General features: G+C 34.1%; 1 protein-coding gene across 4 annotated transcripts in view; it reads left to right on the top strand.

The window, feature by feature from the left end:
- Thoc2 (THO complex 2) overlaps positions 1 to 17,084 on the top strand; it is a 120,870-nt gene that overhangs the window by 100,547 nt on the left and 3,239 nt on the right. The window contains exons 31-38 of one of the 4 annotated variants that reach the window (XM_028881613.2): positions 1,859 to 2,289; positions 2,486 to 2,544; positions 4,007 to 4,042; positions 8,441 to 8,578; positions 8,905 to 8,974; positions 9,056 to 9,216; positions 11,625 to 11,701; positions 12,158 to 12,203. In XM_028881613.2, the coding sequence (XP_028737446.1) occupies positions 1,859 to 2,289; positions 2,486 to 2,544; positions 4,007 to 4,042; positions 8,441 to 8,578; positions 8,905 to 8,974; positions 9,056 to 9,216; positions 11,625 to 11,701; positions 12,158 to 12,185 (1,000 nt within the window). In that variant the 3' untranslated portion in view covers positions 12,186 to 12,203. Of the gene's footprint in view, positions 1 to 1,858; positions 2,290 to 2,485; positions 2,545 to 3,925; positions 4,043 to 8,440; positions 8,579 to 8,904; positions 8,975 to 9,055; positions 9,217 to 11,624; positions 11,702 to 12,157; positions 12,204 to 17,084 lie in introns of all 4 variants that reach the window. The other 3 variants (XM_028881612.2, XM_037199299.1, XM_028881614.2) reach the window with 3 other exon arrangements.

Here is a 17,084-nt window from a genome sequence, read left to right as displayed (position 1 = left end):
TTGTTCTTGTTTTACTATGACATCATTGGACTATTTGAGACCTCTTAACTCTGCAGTTTCTTGTTGATTTTTAGTCTGAATGACCATCTAAGTTGACAGTGGAATGTCAAAATGATCCACTATTACTGTATCAGGACCAATGTGAATGTGTATGAACATTAATGTTTGTTTTATGAAATTCTCAGCTCTAATATATAGTTCATATGGTTTATGATTGTTACATATTCTTGATTCATTCATATATAGCTACATTATTTAACTGTTCCAATTTTTTATTTGAATTCTACTTTGTTAGCTACCAGAAGAGCTATGCCAGCTTAATTTTGGCTTTTACTTACTGGCTAGATAGAATCCTATCCTTTGAGTCTCACTCTCTAGGTATTTCTAGCAGTGATATGTGTTTCTTAGAGACAACAAATAATTGTGTCTTTTACTCTGTACTTTTCAAGTAACCTTTATCTTTCTGAGGGTTCTTCTTAATTTTATAGCATTTTTTATGTGTTTTTGGTACTTTTGTAAGTTTATGAAGGCCTTTGTCTTCTTTTTGAAAAATTTTGAATAGTCTCTGGTGATATATTGTGTACCCTAATAAAGTTTGCCTGAAGATCAGAGAACAGAACAAGTCACAAGTCACTAGATTAAACATAGATGGCAAGCAGTGGTGGCACATACCTTTAATCCTAGCACTCATGAGGCAGAGATCCATCTGGATCTCTGTGAGTTCAAAGCCACCCTGGACTACATGAGATTGACTCAGTCTAGGAGAGAAACAGAGCCAGGCAGTGGAGGCACACACCTTTAATTCCAGCACTTGAGATCTCATGCCTTTGCTTGGGAAGCACACACGCCTTTAATCCCAGGAAGTGATGGCTGGGCTGAGGAAGGTATATAAGGCACAGGGACACAGGAATAAGAAGCTCTTGTTCAGGCTGAGGAATTGGTGAGGTAAGAGGTAGTGCCTGTGGCTTGCTCTGCTTCTCTGATCTTCAGGCAAAGTTTATTAGGGTACACAATACATCACCACCAGAGTCTACTTTTTATTCTGACTTCTTCAGTCTATCATTTTATCTGGAAGTCCCCTAGATTCTCCTATGTGAACCTAATTAATCATGAGTGGAAGTATAGATGGTTGTAATTGAGCAGTACAAAAGTCGTGTATACTTTGTCATATATATTTTGAAACTTTGTTATTCCAATTTTGATAATTTACTTATTATTAATTCTAGTTTATATAGTTATATTTAACAGCTTTATTTCTCCTGCTGAGATACAGGATATGATGGTAAAGTTTTGAGAAGTTTTAGGATACAATGCTTGTTGTAGACAATTTGAATAAGGCTTATTAATGCAAGAAAAGGTTAGAGTCATTTCGAAAGTAGTCCATACAACTTAGCAGTCTTTACTGATAGCTCCTTTTGTTGGTTTGTTGGATGTGTTTTGGGTCATTACTTTGTTATTGTCAAAGGTTGTGAATATATACAAAATAATCTAATATTACTTATTATAATTATTAATCATTGAAAAATCACGTATTCATGAATTTGTATTGTTTACCTCATGTGAAGAAGTACTTACTTATCCTAAAGTTGTTCTTTATCTTTTTGAGGGTTACTCTTAGTTTCACAGCATTTTTTAAAGCATTTTTATTTGTTTTTTGAGGCAGGATTTCTCTGTGTGACAGCCTTGGCTGTCCTGGAACTTGCTTTGTAGAGCAGGCTGGCCTCGAACTCACAGAGATCTACCTGCCTCTGCCTCCTGAATGCTGGGATTAAAGGCGTGCGCCACTACACTTGGCTCCTTTATGATTTTAAATATGGGATATATTTGATGATTATTTGCCTTTTTTTTTATTCTTAAGCAACAAAGCTGTTAAGGAAAATGACAAAGAAAAAGTGAAAGAGAAAGATAAAGAGAAAAAAGAAAAGACTCCATCTACAACTCCAGAGGCCAGGGTACTTGGTAAAGATAGTAAAGAAAAACCAAAGGAAGAGCGGCCAAATAAAGATGAAAAAGCAAGAGAGACAAAGGAAAGAACGCCTAAGTCTGACAAAGAGAAAGAAAAATTCAAGAAGGAAGAAAAAGCTAAAGATGAGAAATTCAAGACCACCATCCCCAGTGTTGAATCAAAATCGACTCAAGAAAGAGAAAGAGAGAAGGAGCCATCCAGAGAAAGAGATGTAGCAAAGGAAATGAAGTCAAAGGAAAATGTTAAAGGAGGAGAAAAAACACCAGTTTCAGGGTCCTTGAAGTCACCTGTTCCCAGATCAGATATCTCGGAATCTGAAAGGGGCAAGTGTACCTTTTTTTTTTTTTATATTTCTGTAGTTTTTCTTCTAATTATGCTTGTTAGTTGTCTCATTGTCTTGATAAGTTAGTGATTTTGCTTGTGCAACAAATACTTGATCTTAAAAGTTGTTCACTTTCTGAAGTGTTAGGAACGACTGGAAATATCCCTCATTCTGACTCTTTCTTTTTGTCCGAACAGAACAAAAACGTCGCAAAATTGATACTCATCCTTCTCCATCACATTCCTCCACAGTAAAGGTTAGTATAGCCTGAGGAAGGCAGCATCCGTATTAGGCTCACCTGTTTGGAATACCAATGTCCTGACTTCCTTCAAGTCTTGTGCCAAGTATACACTGGAGCCACTGGAGGTTTTATATTGCATTAGAAAATGAAATTTTTCTGTATTGGTGGACTAATTTTTCCTATTGAGTGTTTTTATTATAAAAATGTTAGAACTTCAAGGACCTAGCACTAATTTTATTGTTTCAAAGTGCAAGAGAAATTTTACCCAGAAGTGCCTCACTGCTTTAAGCAGTCCTTTTTGGAGTGCAATGGTAGCTACAAGCAAACGAATGTTTTCAGCAGAATGAAGCTATTTTTCGGCCTAAATATTGAAGATTATATAGCACTGAAGACTTCCTGAATGATACACGATAAACAAGATACCTCTGAATTCATCAAGCTTCTTGATGAGCATCATTCCGATGTGCCTTCTAAGAAGGAGTCTTGAAAGGAGTTCCATTTTAAAGTCTCCTTGGTGATCAGTTCTCCTGTAGTTGTGTTTATTCAGTGAGCATGCAGCTTCTGTTGTATCTTCCCTTGGAGGTTTGTTTATACCATTGGGTTCCCAACAAGTTGAACCTTGCGTTACGATAAGAGCAGATGTGGCATCCAGTCCTACCACCCAGCAAAGAGAAATCCCAGGCATTCAACTGCAGCACAAAATCGTGGGTGTAGCCTTCTTGAAGAACTCAGGGTAGCCATTCCTTGCTCCATATTTAATTTTAATTCTAAAGTCATCTAATTTCATGGAATCTTTGAATTTGCAGTACGTTGAACTTTTAAAACTGTAAGTTAATTAATTCTTCATCCAGAGCACTGTGGTGGAATACTATAATTGGTTTCTTTTTCTTCTTTTTTTTAAACTTTTTTTCCTCGTGAGAGGCATGAGATTCAAAATCATGGTACTTTGCAACAAAATATTGATTTCTGTTTTATAGAATATTTTTTGCTTGTAATGCCACTGAATTTTGTAGATAGAACAAAATGTTTATATTTATTGGAGTTGTAAATGGATAAAATTTGAAAATCTTCTAATTAGAGAATAACAATGAAAATATTAGTCAATTTTCTTCCACGGTGACCTTCACTGTTTTCAACTTTTGGTGGAGAAAAATGTTTTGCCTTTTTAAAGCCTCTTAATTACTTAAAGCTTAATATGAAATATGTGGCATTGACATTTATTTATTTTTAACTTTCAATCAGAACTAAATTTTAATTTTATATATTTAATATTTATAAATTTTTTAAAATTACAATTCCATTGTGTGGTTTTGTTTTTTGTTTTTATTGCTGATATTCATATTGATAATGATTTCCTGGAATTTATCCTCACAAGAAATAGCTGGTTTATTTCCAGGTTACAGACATACTTCCCAAAGTTCCTCTGGGTTCTGAGAACTATGCCAGCTCACCTGTCATCTCCATTCATTTTCTACAGGACAGTCTCATCGATCTCAAGGAATCTTCATCAAAGGTTTGAGTCTTTTAAAATCATGCCTAAGTAAACCAGAAATTCTTAACTTCTTTTATTTCGTAGATGCCACCACCCTAGTAAATTTTGTATGTTAGGATTGGTGGGAGAAAGCACTCTCTCTTTATATAGAATCACCTTATAAATTCTTACCACAAGCAACAACAAAAGTGCTAGATGACAATGGTTCATTTTAGAGACGTGTGTGATGTGGCAGTATTTTTATATATTCTTGCTTGCTATATTATGTAATTTTCTTTTATGCTTTAAAATCTGGAAACTTGATAAAGTTTGGAGAATGGAGAGTTACTGATTTGTTTGGGATGGGTGATAGGTAGACTTGTGTAGTTTCACAGAGCAAACTTGCCAGTTTTCTTACTTTGCTTATAGATACTCAGAAGAACAAACAAGTAATTTGCTGCATTCATAGAACTTTAAAAAACTGAATCCATCTTAATCCATAAATTTCTTTATGTCTCCCTCTGCTAAAGTATCCTTTTAGTAGCTGTGGCATAATACCAGGAGATATAGTAAATATAAAATAATCATTCTCCTGGAAGGGAGGGAGTACTCGACTTGATGGCTATGTTTATATGTCAGTATTAATTCTTTCCTTTTACACTACTCTTCTGGGTGTTCTGATTCTTAAAAACAATGTGGAGTTTGTGTATTTTTATGGAGTTTATTTCAGTATTATACTTGAATTGTCTATTTTTCATGTCGTGTCTTATTATGAAATCTGTACCCTCTTTGATTTTTCTACTTTATGTCTTCTTATATACTACATATGACTCTTTACTTATAGACCAAATGGAATTTTGAAATGGCCATATTATTTTATTTTTAAATGAAATATCTATGAATTCTAAGCAAAGAATTACTAATTATTTAATGGTTTAGATAGCCAAAGTGCTTGTGTCCTAAATATATGACATTGTTTTTAAGATAAACTATTATTTGAAAGATTATCCACTATACTATAAGTAGTTTGTTTTAAACTAAACCTTTTCATTGGCTATCATAAAAACATATTGCAGTATAGTGGTCTTTGCAGCCAGTTTGAGATTGTATTTGTCAGTCTTAACAATCAGTAGCTTGTGTGGGCTGTTTTATATCCATGGGCTTGTAATAGTCTTAATTTGTTAGTATTTATTTATTAAAGCATACATTGAAGTAGTTTGAATCCTGATGCTAAGATTAACTAGATTTTCTTGTCAGTGATGAAGATTATGGTTTCTTAAATTTGTTGTGAAGATTATATTTTGTCATTTTTGCATGTTTAGATAATATTGTCTCATCTCATGTTTATAATAGTACTATGAGTTAAATAGGGCAGATAGTGTCTTCTTGACAAATGAGAGACTGAACTATTTTCAGTGACATACAGCTTGTCATTACTGAAAATGTGAGCTAAAATCAAGGTTTCTTGGTTCTTAACATCCATTTCAATAATAGCTATAAAGGTTTCCTAGCTTCTTCAGTGAGTTTATATAATTTTTTAAATGTGGCAATTGAAGTCAATTTTTCAACATTTTTTTGTACAAGAAGATTTTTGTGGGCATTTGAAATTCAATAGATTATTCCACGTGGAACCAGAAAAATTTGAAAGTGACATATAATATTCAATTAAAATTATGAGACTCATTTCATTTTCAGATCCTTAGTATGGGATCTTACAGTAAGGTTTAGCCTCTCAAGACATACTTTAAATGAACTCTTAAAGCCTTTGGTAAGCAATCCAAAGTAGTATTTTTGTGTAGCAGCTGATTTTCTACTTTTAAATGTATAGAAAAATCTAAAAGCATTTGAATGGCTTGGGATAAAATTTTCCTGGACTTTGAGCAATCTATATAGCCTCACTGCTTCTGGGGCAGCTTTTACTTTCTAGAGCTTTTGCCATAAGATATGTGTCTGTCTTTCATGTTACTTTGTTACTTGTAAATATAAAATTGTTTCCTTGATTTTTATTGTGATATTTTTAAGTTATGCTTTGCCCCCAGTATTTTGTTTCTTAATAATTATTGGGTACTTTTACTTTCTAATCCATAGTAAAGTAATGCATGCATTTACTATTTTAGTGAGATTAAAAGATGACTAACCTAAAATAGAATCCATATATTTTGTTACTCCCATTTCCACTTCACATCTTTTTACTTTTGATCAGTTGTGTTTTGGTATAGCAATACTAGCAACTACATATGATGACAAGAGCGCTAAAAGCATGCTTCTATTCCAACCACGCCTTGATTTTGAAAGTTGGCTAGATTCCTTTAGTCCCTCTTAATGGTCTCAATCTAAGGAAATAAAATCAAACTAGGAACAAACTCCTATAATGTTATATACAAGTTGTCCTAACACATCATTAACTTATTTGGCAAATATGTATTCACTGTATGTACTAGCCTCTAAGAAACATACAAAAGTGAAAAAGACATCTAGTTCTTCTGTACTAGAAATGATTATGTACAGAAATAAGTATCTTGAGATTTGTAAGGAAAAACCTGTTACAGAAATGGCAAATAAATAAAATGAAAAGAATCCAGTAGAAGGTGAATTGCAGAGCTGAGAGATAGTTTAGGTGCTGATGGCTCTTCAGCTATTTTTGAAAAACCAAGACTTTTAAGGTAAAAGTAATTATTCATTCTAATAAGGTAAAAGGGATGAAAGTTAGGGACTACTGATAGCCACAGAACATTAGGTTGCTGTATGGTAGGATATAATTGTGAAGATTATGGAGCATGCTTAAATGCTTAAACAAGCATGAATTCCACTCAGTAGGTGATGAGAAACTATGTTTTGTAGAAAAAGGTGTTTTGGTCACAATTATTAGAAAGATAGAGAGGAGGAAATGAATTGGTATATTTCTAAACCTAGAATTTCTGATTATCAGTTTAACTATTTGTCATTTTATGTCAAGAATGAAATATTTGAGTATTAATGCCAGAAGTCCTAGAGTAGTTTCTCAATTCCTTACACTCCAGAATTCAAGTAGGCATGGGTAAAAATGTCGTTTTTGGGGGGGATGAGGATACTCTTGTAGTGGGAGAAATGAAGCGGTACTTTCTTAAAGGAAATTGTTGAGTGTTTCAATAATATATTATTATTTGTCTTATCTAGTTCACAAATAAGATGCAGGAAAAGATGTGAATAAATTTCACAATTAGAAAAAAATATCAAGTGTCATTTAAGGCATATTCAGCAGTAGTATCTGTTAGATAGGTAGTATCTTTTATGACTGTAGAATATTCTCTTAATCTTGTTATTGATAAACACTTTGTTTCAGTCATTCCTCAACTTTTAAACATTTTTTTTAAAGAATCCACTCTGTGTTGCTTTGATACTATTTCTCAAAGAACTGAATTGAAAATGTTTGAAAGAATAAGTGTTTAAGCTTTAAACTTATAGCCCTTTGTCTTGCATTTCATTGATTATCAAAGGATTCCTGGCTGTAAAAGTATTTTACCGTTCAGTCACTGTTGTGTTTCTTCTTAGGGTATATGTAGAATTATGTAGTTACATTATGAGTTCTAGTCATTATCCTTTGAACGTAGCAAATGAAACGGATAAATGCCATAGAGTTAGAGGCTTATTTTCTGACTACTTCCTAAACATTTTCTTTTAGAGTGCATTTCCATGTTTCCAACTTGTCTAAGTAGAATTTTTCTCTCATTTAGAATTAGAATAACCTAGATGTTTGGCTATTTTTTCACCAATAGACCTTTTGACAGAGAATATTTTTTTTTATCACTTTCAGTCTTTCGAGTAGTTTAGTTACCTTCAGCTTACCTGATGGTTTTCTGAGCTATTTAGAACCAGTAAGGTAGAATTCATGGTTGTGATTATTTATTAGAGTTACAGTGCTTTCATAAGTAGAGAATATGCATCAGTCTTTATATTTATAAAAAAATATTTGAGATAATCACTGCCTGGTTTATACCTAGGCAGAATGGACTTACTAGTAAAACCACGGCTAGGTTTTATTCGTATCTTTTTGCCCCATCATTGACTGCTTAATTTAGATGGTTAGACCTTCAAATATCCATGACTGCATAGGGATTTGTGTTTTGTCTTTTTTACAGTAGAAAAAGTCCAGTTGCTGTTTTTCACTTATGAACTCTTATATACTAGGGGGACAAGGAGGATGCTGGCTTATGAATGTACTGTGAAATGTCAGTTGAGGCAATAATGAGCTGAGTTACAATGAGAATCTCTATAAGGCCGAGGATTAAAGCCTTTGTATATGTGTCACATTCTTTTATTTTAGCTCTCATAAACAAGCAGATAATTAGTTTTGACTTTATATATAGTTACCTATTATCTTTCATTTAATAAACAAAATACCAAAGGCTGCCAATACTGGAAAACTAATAATCTTTAGTAATATTGCCTTAATTTTAACAGCTCTACATTAATCATACTCCTCCACCACTGTCCAAGAGTAAGGAGAGAGAAATGGACAAGAAAGATTTGGACAAGTCAAGGGAAAGATCCAGAGAAAGAGAGAAAAAAGATGAAAAGGACAGGAAAGAGCGGAAAAGGGTTTGTAATTTTTAACAATTAGCTTGGAAAGCTTTTTTTCATGTATGGGAATTTGTTTTCTGCTTTTAGAAAATACTGCTTTATTCCATAGCAGTCTGCTTCAAGTTTTAACTGGTATTTCATCCTAGACTGTGTTTGCATTTTCTACACTAATAAGAAACTTCAGCTTAGTAATCTCTCTCATGCCATTTACCGAATATGTGGTACTACAAATATCCTCCAATGCTAGTTAGTGGTGACTTTCTTGTATAAAAGTAATACATAAAAACAAAACAAAACAAAAACCATAACCCTTGATCAATGTAGTTCACAATTCTTGGTTCTAGGACCACTCAAACAATGACCGTGAAGTGCCACCGGACATAACAAAGAGGCGGAAAGAGGAGAATGGAACAAGTAGGTAGACTTACTACTACCTTGAAGCACTCATCCAAGTGAATTGGAAAAGCCTTTCATTATTCTCTTTTGTAATTTTAGTGGGGGTTTCAAAACACAAAAGTGAGAGTCCATGTGAGTCTCAATATCCAAATGAGAAAGACAAAGAGAAAAATAAGTCAAAATCTTCAGGCAAAGAAAAAGGCAGTAGTGATTCGTTTAAATCTGAGAAGATGGATAAAATCTCCTCTGGTGGCAAAAAGGTAAATTAGGAACACAAAGGAACTGTATACCTTTTGGGAAACATGTATTTTATTATTTTTTGAGAATGTCATATATGAATACTGTATTTACATCATTTCTGCACCCCCCAGTCTTGAGTCCCAGTCTTCCTGTGTTTTTCCCCAGCTCCCTCTAAACTTCATGACCTCTTCTTTAATTATTATGTTATTATAATACCTATATATGTATCTATAAATAAAACCTGCTGAGTCCTTTTAGTGCTGCTTATATGCATATGTGTTGAGGGCTGACTACTTGGGATTGGATAACCTGTCAGAGGCCTTGTCCTTAGAGAAGACTGATTCTCTCCCTCTCATAGCAGCCATTAATAGCATGTGACTCTTCACCTAGGGATTAGAGCCTTGCGAGGAAAATACTCACTCTTGTAAGTTTAGTGCCTTGGTGTATGTATGTATGTATATTCCTGCCAGATAATCATTTGTTAGTTACTTTGGAATGGGAACAGGAGGTTTGGGAGTGGGCAGGTACTCTGGTTGGGAAATTTGAGCTAGATTAGTCCTAAATTACTGTGAAGTTAGAATTAGTATACTTTTGAAGTTCTTTTTCTCTCCATTTTACTCTCACCACTTCAGTTCTTTATGTTTGACTTTTTCTTCTACCCACAATTCTTTTAGTTTCTCTTTATTCCTGAGATATATCTATATATATATAAAGTACATTCTGTTATATACTGATTGATACTCAAATTTCAATCATGCTCCATAAAATAATTGGTAAGCTACTACTAAGGTGTAAACTGTTTACAAAGCATTACTGTAAATGTTAAAAATGTATAGTGCATTTATAGTTTTTATAGCAGTTTTAGAAAAATAAATGGTGGATAATTTTATTCTGTAAGCTTCCAAAGATAAGGCTGTTCCTTTTCAGTGTTTTTCAATTGAGATAAGGTTCACATAGAATAATAAAGTCATCAGTTCTCAACCTGTGGGTCACAGTCCCTTTGGCAAACCTCTATCTCTAAAAAACGTTTACATTATGATTCATAACAGTAGTAAAATTACAGTTATGAAGTAGCAACAAAAATCACTTTATGGTTGGGTGATATCTCAACATGAGGAACTATATTATAGATTCACAGCATTAGGAAGATTGAAAACCACTGAATTAACTAGTATGTATATTTTCAATATTGTACACTTGGTATTTGTCTGGTTCCAAAAATATTTGAATTCTTCCAAAGGGGAACCCTAGGCTAATGATACATTGATTCCTCACTGTGACTTCCCCATTCCTTGGCAACCACTAGCTTTCTGTCTCTGTGGATTTACCTATTTTTAATTATTTCATGTAAGTAGAATTATAAAATAATAGAGCTTTTTGTGTCTACCTTTTAAGAATGATTTTGAAGTTCTTTTTCCGTATTGTAGTATCTGCCATTATTTAATCTCTTCTTATGACTAAATAATATTCCATTATGTGACTATACCACACTTGTTAGTTGGTGGATTTTTGTTTTGCTTTGAGACAGGGCCTCCCTTTGTATCCCAAGCTGGCTTGGAGCTTCCTTAATACCTCAGCCTCCCCCTTAAACTCGCAGTTCTCCTGCCACAGGCTCCCTAGTGCTAAGATTGCAGGTGTAAGCCACCACACCCAGCCAGTTGTTGGAGTTTTAGAATGTTTCCACTTTTTGGCTATTGTGAATAATGTTGCTGTGACCATTTGTGTGCTGGTATGAAATAACTCATTTGACTGTCTTCAATTATATATATAATTATCTACACACACACACACCTAGGAATAGAATTTCTAGGTTATTAGATAATTTTGTTTAGCTTTTTTGAGTTGCTGCCAAACTTTTCCACAGTGGCTGTATGGTTTGCTTTCGACTAGCAATATATCAGGGTACAATTTCTGTAAATCTTTATCAACACTGGCTACTTTTTTATTTTAGTTTAATCATAGCCATCCTAGTGGATGTGAGTGGTAATTCATTGTGGTTTTGATTTGTATTTCCTCAGTGACTAATAATACCAAATGTCTGTCTTTCCATGTATCTATATATCTTCTTTGGAGAAATCTCTTCACATTCTTTCACTGTTTTCAAAATGAGTTGTCTGTCTTTTATGGCATTCACTTTTAAGAGTTCTTTTGATATTCTGGATACTTGACTGCTATACATCTTTCACAAATATCATTTCCTGTTCTATATGCTATCATACTTTCCTGTGATGTATGAATGTTTTTGCTTTTGGAGGAGTTCAGTATTTCTATTTTTTTTTGTTGTTGTTGCATGTGGTTTTAGTGTCATATTAAGCAAGTTTTTGAAGAAAACATATGGCTGGTGAATGATAAAAGGGGATTTCAGGCTATTTTAAAGAAACGTATTTGATTTTTTTCCTTCCCCAACTAATTTCATCATTCCTTATAGGAATCCAGGCATGATAAAGAAAAGATAGAAAAGAAAGAGAAACGGGATAGTTCAGGAGGAAAGGAAGAGAAGAAACAATATCCTTTTCATCTTTATATTTCACTCACTGAAATAGAAGATTGAGACTATTCATATTTAGAATTAAACCTTTCTTGTATGTGGTCTAAATATACAGGAACTTATCAGTTGTAAAGTGTAGTTACCCTTCAGTGTATGACCTGAAAACAAGAGACTTGATCTTCTTGATTTTTAAAAGTAATTCTGTAGTGAACTGAGATGTTTTATGACACAAGTTTTATAGGCTCTGTGTATTTTTGTTGTTGTTAACCCTTTGTATTGTTACCATGAGAAAAAAAGAGGAACAGTGAATCTCTTGGGCTGGGGAGCATGGTGACCAGAACAGCAGAATGATCTGACACATAAGCAGAGTTCCTAGAATTTGAGGTTACTAGGCTGATCAGAACCAATTAGGCTGGAAGTAGGACACTATTCTTCCCTGCCCCAAAGTTGTTTTCCCTTAATTTGTCATCTACTCATAAGTCCTCTGACAAGCACAGATAATGAACACTTTCAACCAAGGTGAGTATATTCTCCCCTCCTTTTCGTTTAGAGATACCCCTAAACGAGATCAGAAAATGGTAAAGGAACTAGATCCTTTTTGCAGGATACAGATACTTGAATTTTTACCTGAATATAATGACAGAGTCTTTTTGTATATAGATATAAATTTTACAGTTATTTTTAAACTTCACTTTAAGCTTGTTTTTATTTTAAGCTTGCTGATTAATCACTGAAAAAATCAAGATGTATTTGAGAACATCTGGCTTTCTCTTTGCCACCTAGTACCATCTTTTCTGGATAATTAATTATGTTTTTAAAGCACTAGTAGCTCAATAAGTGATGGTGGTTTTTATACTTTACAGGTGAAGAAACTAAAACTCTGAAAGATTGAAGTAGGTCACAGAGACATTAGAAAATGGAGTTGACAATTGAAGGCATGACTTTAGTGTTTTCTGTTCTTTGGGCCTTTAAGGTTTTGTGGCTTTCTTTCTACCACTGCACGTATTTTGCAAAGTTAGAAATTAAGTTCTGTACTTTTAGCTATATTTTAAATAGGCAAATTTGTTTTCAAGGTGATGCATTTGCTTTGTATGATACATAAAAATATTTTACATCTTACATAAATTACATGACCACCATAGTAGACAAACTGTTCATATCCCAATTGAGCCTCTTTTTTTTGTTGAGGACTTAAAGTCAGCGTCTGAATAGTTACTCTTGGACATTTTAGGATTATTGATATAGGTTGATTTGTCTCCTCCATTAATGATTCCTGGTAGACAGAGTTGAAGTTGCCTTTGCTTTTTATAGCTCATTTTTGCTTTCATTGTAATGGTTACTTCTTAATAATATTACACATATACCCACTATTTATACCTTATCTCTAATCTGAGCTGCTTCTAATCACTTATGGAACCAGGTATACAACAAACCCTACTAAGGTTTGCCTAAGGGTGAGAAATGTCTGGAGGGCCAGTTCAGTATAAGGATTTGGTTTAGGATGTGGGTTTTGCTATATTTACTTTAGTTGCAGTGAGGGAATATGAGGTTGTCAAATTAGTGACCCAAGAAAGGGTATGCTTTTTATTCGCTTGGTTTTTCCCTGCTTATTTATTATCTGACTAAGTAGAGTGGGATAGGCAGTAGTATGAAAACTATTTAGCATTTAATAGTTTTTTCTCTTATTCCTCAAGCCCTGGCTGACTTTGAACTTGCTGTGTAGACCAGGCTGGTCTTGAAATCACAGAAATTCACCTGCCTCTGCCTCTTGATAGCTGGGATTAAAGATATACACCACCACTCCTGGCTAATAGTCTTTTTTTACTTTTTGATTAGGAAGATTGTAAAAGAGGTAGTACTACTCAGTCTTCTAGGCATCCTTCCTACTGTCTTCCCTGGGAAACTTATGTTTATAATATTATATATACACTATGTAGTATATAATACCATATATTATATATACTATATATTGTTTTTTATTGTAATCGTAACTTTTCTTTTAATTTGAAATTTTATTTAACATGCTACTTCTCCGATAAAGAAACAAAAAGCCTTCCTATCAAATTTTCATTAGGAATAGATCAACCATAGTCACTGACAACTTTCACTGTGATTTTTATGTACCTGTTTTCTCTCGGAACCCAAGTTTGTCTTGTTAGACATGAAGGTTTTGATACAGATTTTCATGAGTTATTCTTATACTGGCTGTGAAATATCCCTTGGGAACAAAAGGTGAGGGCTGTAGGATTGGACAGGACTAAATGTTTGCCTGGTAGTCTTGTGGTAAATCTTCTTGAACCCAATAACTGTTCACAGATATACCTAGTTGGTTGGCAATTATGTCACATATACTTTCTTCTGGGGCAGACTCTTAACTCTTGGGAGACTGTGATTGATTTTCTTCTTCTGGTTATTTTCTGGCTGCCTCTGTGTTTGGTTTCATTCTGTAGTTAGGCAAGCTATTCTGTTTTTCTTTCTTTTCAATCAGAAATTCCTCATTTCCTATGGTGCTGTTGTCTATCTGCAGGGTGCATCTAACTCTGCTTTTCTTGCTCCCCTGTTGACTTGTTTCCTAATCTACAGAAAGGACAGAGCTGCTGACACATCACATTGCCATGATTTTATCCTATCACTGATTTGAAGATTTTCTTGTTGGTATTTAGAACAGTTATTTCAGGGGAGTCAGTCGAGAAATGACATTGATTTGTTGTAGTTGTCACTCTGAGTGCAGACATATTACAATGGTCACATTAGTATCAAGAGAATATTATATATAAATGTGATTTTGGATTATGTTCTTTTCAGAGTCTCTTGTCCTGCCCCCTACTTTTAGCTCCAAAACTCGTTTTTGTAGTATTTTTTTACCTGCAAAATCTTTCTCCAGATACTCTCTCTCTCTCCTTGATTTAATCTCTTGACTATCACTAGTTGTTCTTGCCTTAATATTTTGTTTTCCTTTAATCTTTAAAAATCCTTGCCTGACGCTCAGGATATACCTCAATGGTAGACTGTTTCTCTAGCATGTGCAAGGTCCTATGTTCAGTCCCTACACTAAAGTGGGGGAAACCAACCAACCATCCAACCAAATTAAATCATTATCTAGCAGCCATCCTATGACTTCTCAATTATTACTTGGTGTATGTGTCCTACAACTCATATCGTATTCTATCCATACTTTAAGTCCATTGTATTTTTAACCTTCCATTCCAGTAAAGCCAAATTTATTTCTTACATCTAGTCTCAAATATATAACTTGATTCTTTTATCCTTCAAGTCTGATACTGCAAGTTTCCAATACTTGAACAAAGTTTGACTTGTTAGGTGAGGTCTTAGTCTCACACAGGGTTTACATTTAGAAAACATTGTTTTATTTATTTGTTGCTTGGTTTGACATAGGCTCTTACTCTGTCTTCCAAGCTTGTCAGGAACTCATTGGGTTGCCCAGGTTGCTGTCAAATTCACTGGCAATTCCCCAGGTTTTGCTTAGTTAGTGCTGGGATTATGTGCATGTGCAGTTCTGTTAAAACACAAGATTTAATATTCTTTAACAATTCAGAAAAGTTGTCCAATCAGAATTTCAGTTTGTTTTGATGAATTGAAACATTTGGCATTGTGTCCTGATTTCTGCTTGGCAGCAATGAAACTTTGACCAACATGCTTTCCCCCTAGAACGAGGCTTTTGTGGGGAGGGTGGTTTGTGGAGGGAAAGGCAGGCTGTTTACTCTAGCAATCCCTACACAGTAAACGTTGTTTCCATTATATCCTTAGCCCCTGTAGACAATTTTAGAATTCCTGTTCTAGCCTTTTCCCCTTCTAGTCTGTACTTGGAAAACTAGCCTCCTATCCTCTCACAGATTTCTAACTTTAGGAATACACTGTCATTCCAAGGCATAGTCAAAATATGATAGTAATCCATCTTAGGAAATAAAGTACTTGCTGGAGTTTATTCCTCAGGAGCTAGTCATTGCTCATGTGTGAGCTTGTTCTAGTTACTGGTTCTCTAAGTATGCAGCATATCCACATGTCTAGATTGTGATTTCTCATCAAATAACCAATTATTTTTCCTTATTGTCTGTGATGTTTATGCAGTCTGTTAGTTGTACATAGAAATCTGTGTACAGATTGTGTACCACAATGTGAAATGTTTAATCAATGAAAACATTGGTGAAGAACAATACTAAAAGAAAAAAGACTCCCCCCCCTTGTTCTTGAGAACAAATTTAACACACACACACACACACACACACACACATATATATATATATACATATATATATCAACCATTTAATATGTACAAAGCTCTTGTTAAGGAGATTGAAGTGATAGACACAACTAATTTTCTTTTCATGAACATTTATGCTACTTGAAAGTACTAGTTGTGGGCTCTGTGAACCAATACTCATAAGCACTAAGTAGTTGAAGCCAGAAGGAATTATGTACTTCCTTGCCTTTTCTCTTCAAGTAGACACATACTCATTAAGGTGCTATTTTGTTTTGTGTTTTAACGGTCTTGACATTGGGGTAAGGGTTTATAAAGAATTCTACTGCCACCTTTGCTTATGTGTGTGACTATCCTTTCTGCACATTATTTTATTCTGACAGGCAACCCTGTGTACAATCAGGTTTCAGCTTAAAAGATTCTCGAGTTTAACTTGGTGTTACATTTTACCTACACAGAACATTCCAGGATCTGTGTTTGCTGTTAAAGTTCCTAAGGGCACCTGCAAGTGTAATGCTAGATTAGAATGCCTGTCCCTATGTCTTTTTCCTCATAACTTTTCTTTGTGAATGTTTCTTTGATATTCTGATTGTCAACTTCATTCTTATATGTCATTCAGCTTTGGACAGGGAGAGGGGATAAACATTGAAGGGGCAAATCATGATAACTTAAATGATAGTAAATGCAGGGAGCACATTGCTGTGGTGGTACCCCCTTTGAAGTAGATACTTAACCATGAGTTAGCTATTATTTTGGTAAGCTTGTATTTTATAGTTTCTCTTAACATTTTTATTACCATCAAAAAAGTCTATTTTATGAAACGTGTGAACTATTGAATCAGGTAAAAAAGAATTGAGGACGTTGAGATCATTACCAATATAAAATGGTATTTATACATGTATTCTGCTCTCAGCAGAATGGAAGGCCACTTTCTGTTTTGTTCTATGTGGTGTTAAGTAGTCTATAGCTCCAAAAGAGTGTATGTGTGTAATGGAGGACAGCGAATTGAACTGAACCTGCAGTAGAAAATGATTTTGAGAAACATCAATAAAAGAACTGTGAAAAAGATAGGTTTCATTGACCCTTTAGATTTATAAGCTAATCTGGCTTATTTATAGTTGTTAAAGTGGTACATATTTATTTTTTATATAGCATTGTTTAAAAGTAAACCTAGAAGTATG

This window comes from Peromyscus leucopus, chromosome X (genome assembly GCF_004664715.2).
Source record: "Peromyscus leucopus breed LL Stock chromosome X, UCI_PerLeu_2.1, whole genome shotgun sequence".
Classification (NCBI taxonomy): domain Eukaryota; kingdom Metazoa; phylum Chordata; class Mammalia; order Rodentia; family Cricetidae; genus Peromyscus; species Peromyscus leucopus.
The sequence above is the reverse complement of the archived record's forward strand: the minus strand, read 5'-3'. Positions and strand labels throughout refer to the sequence as shown.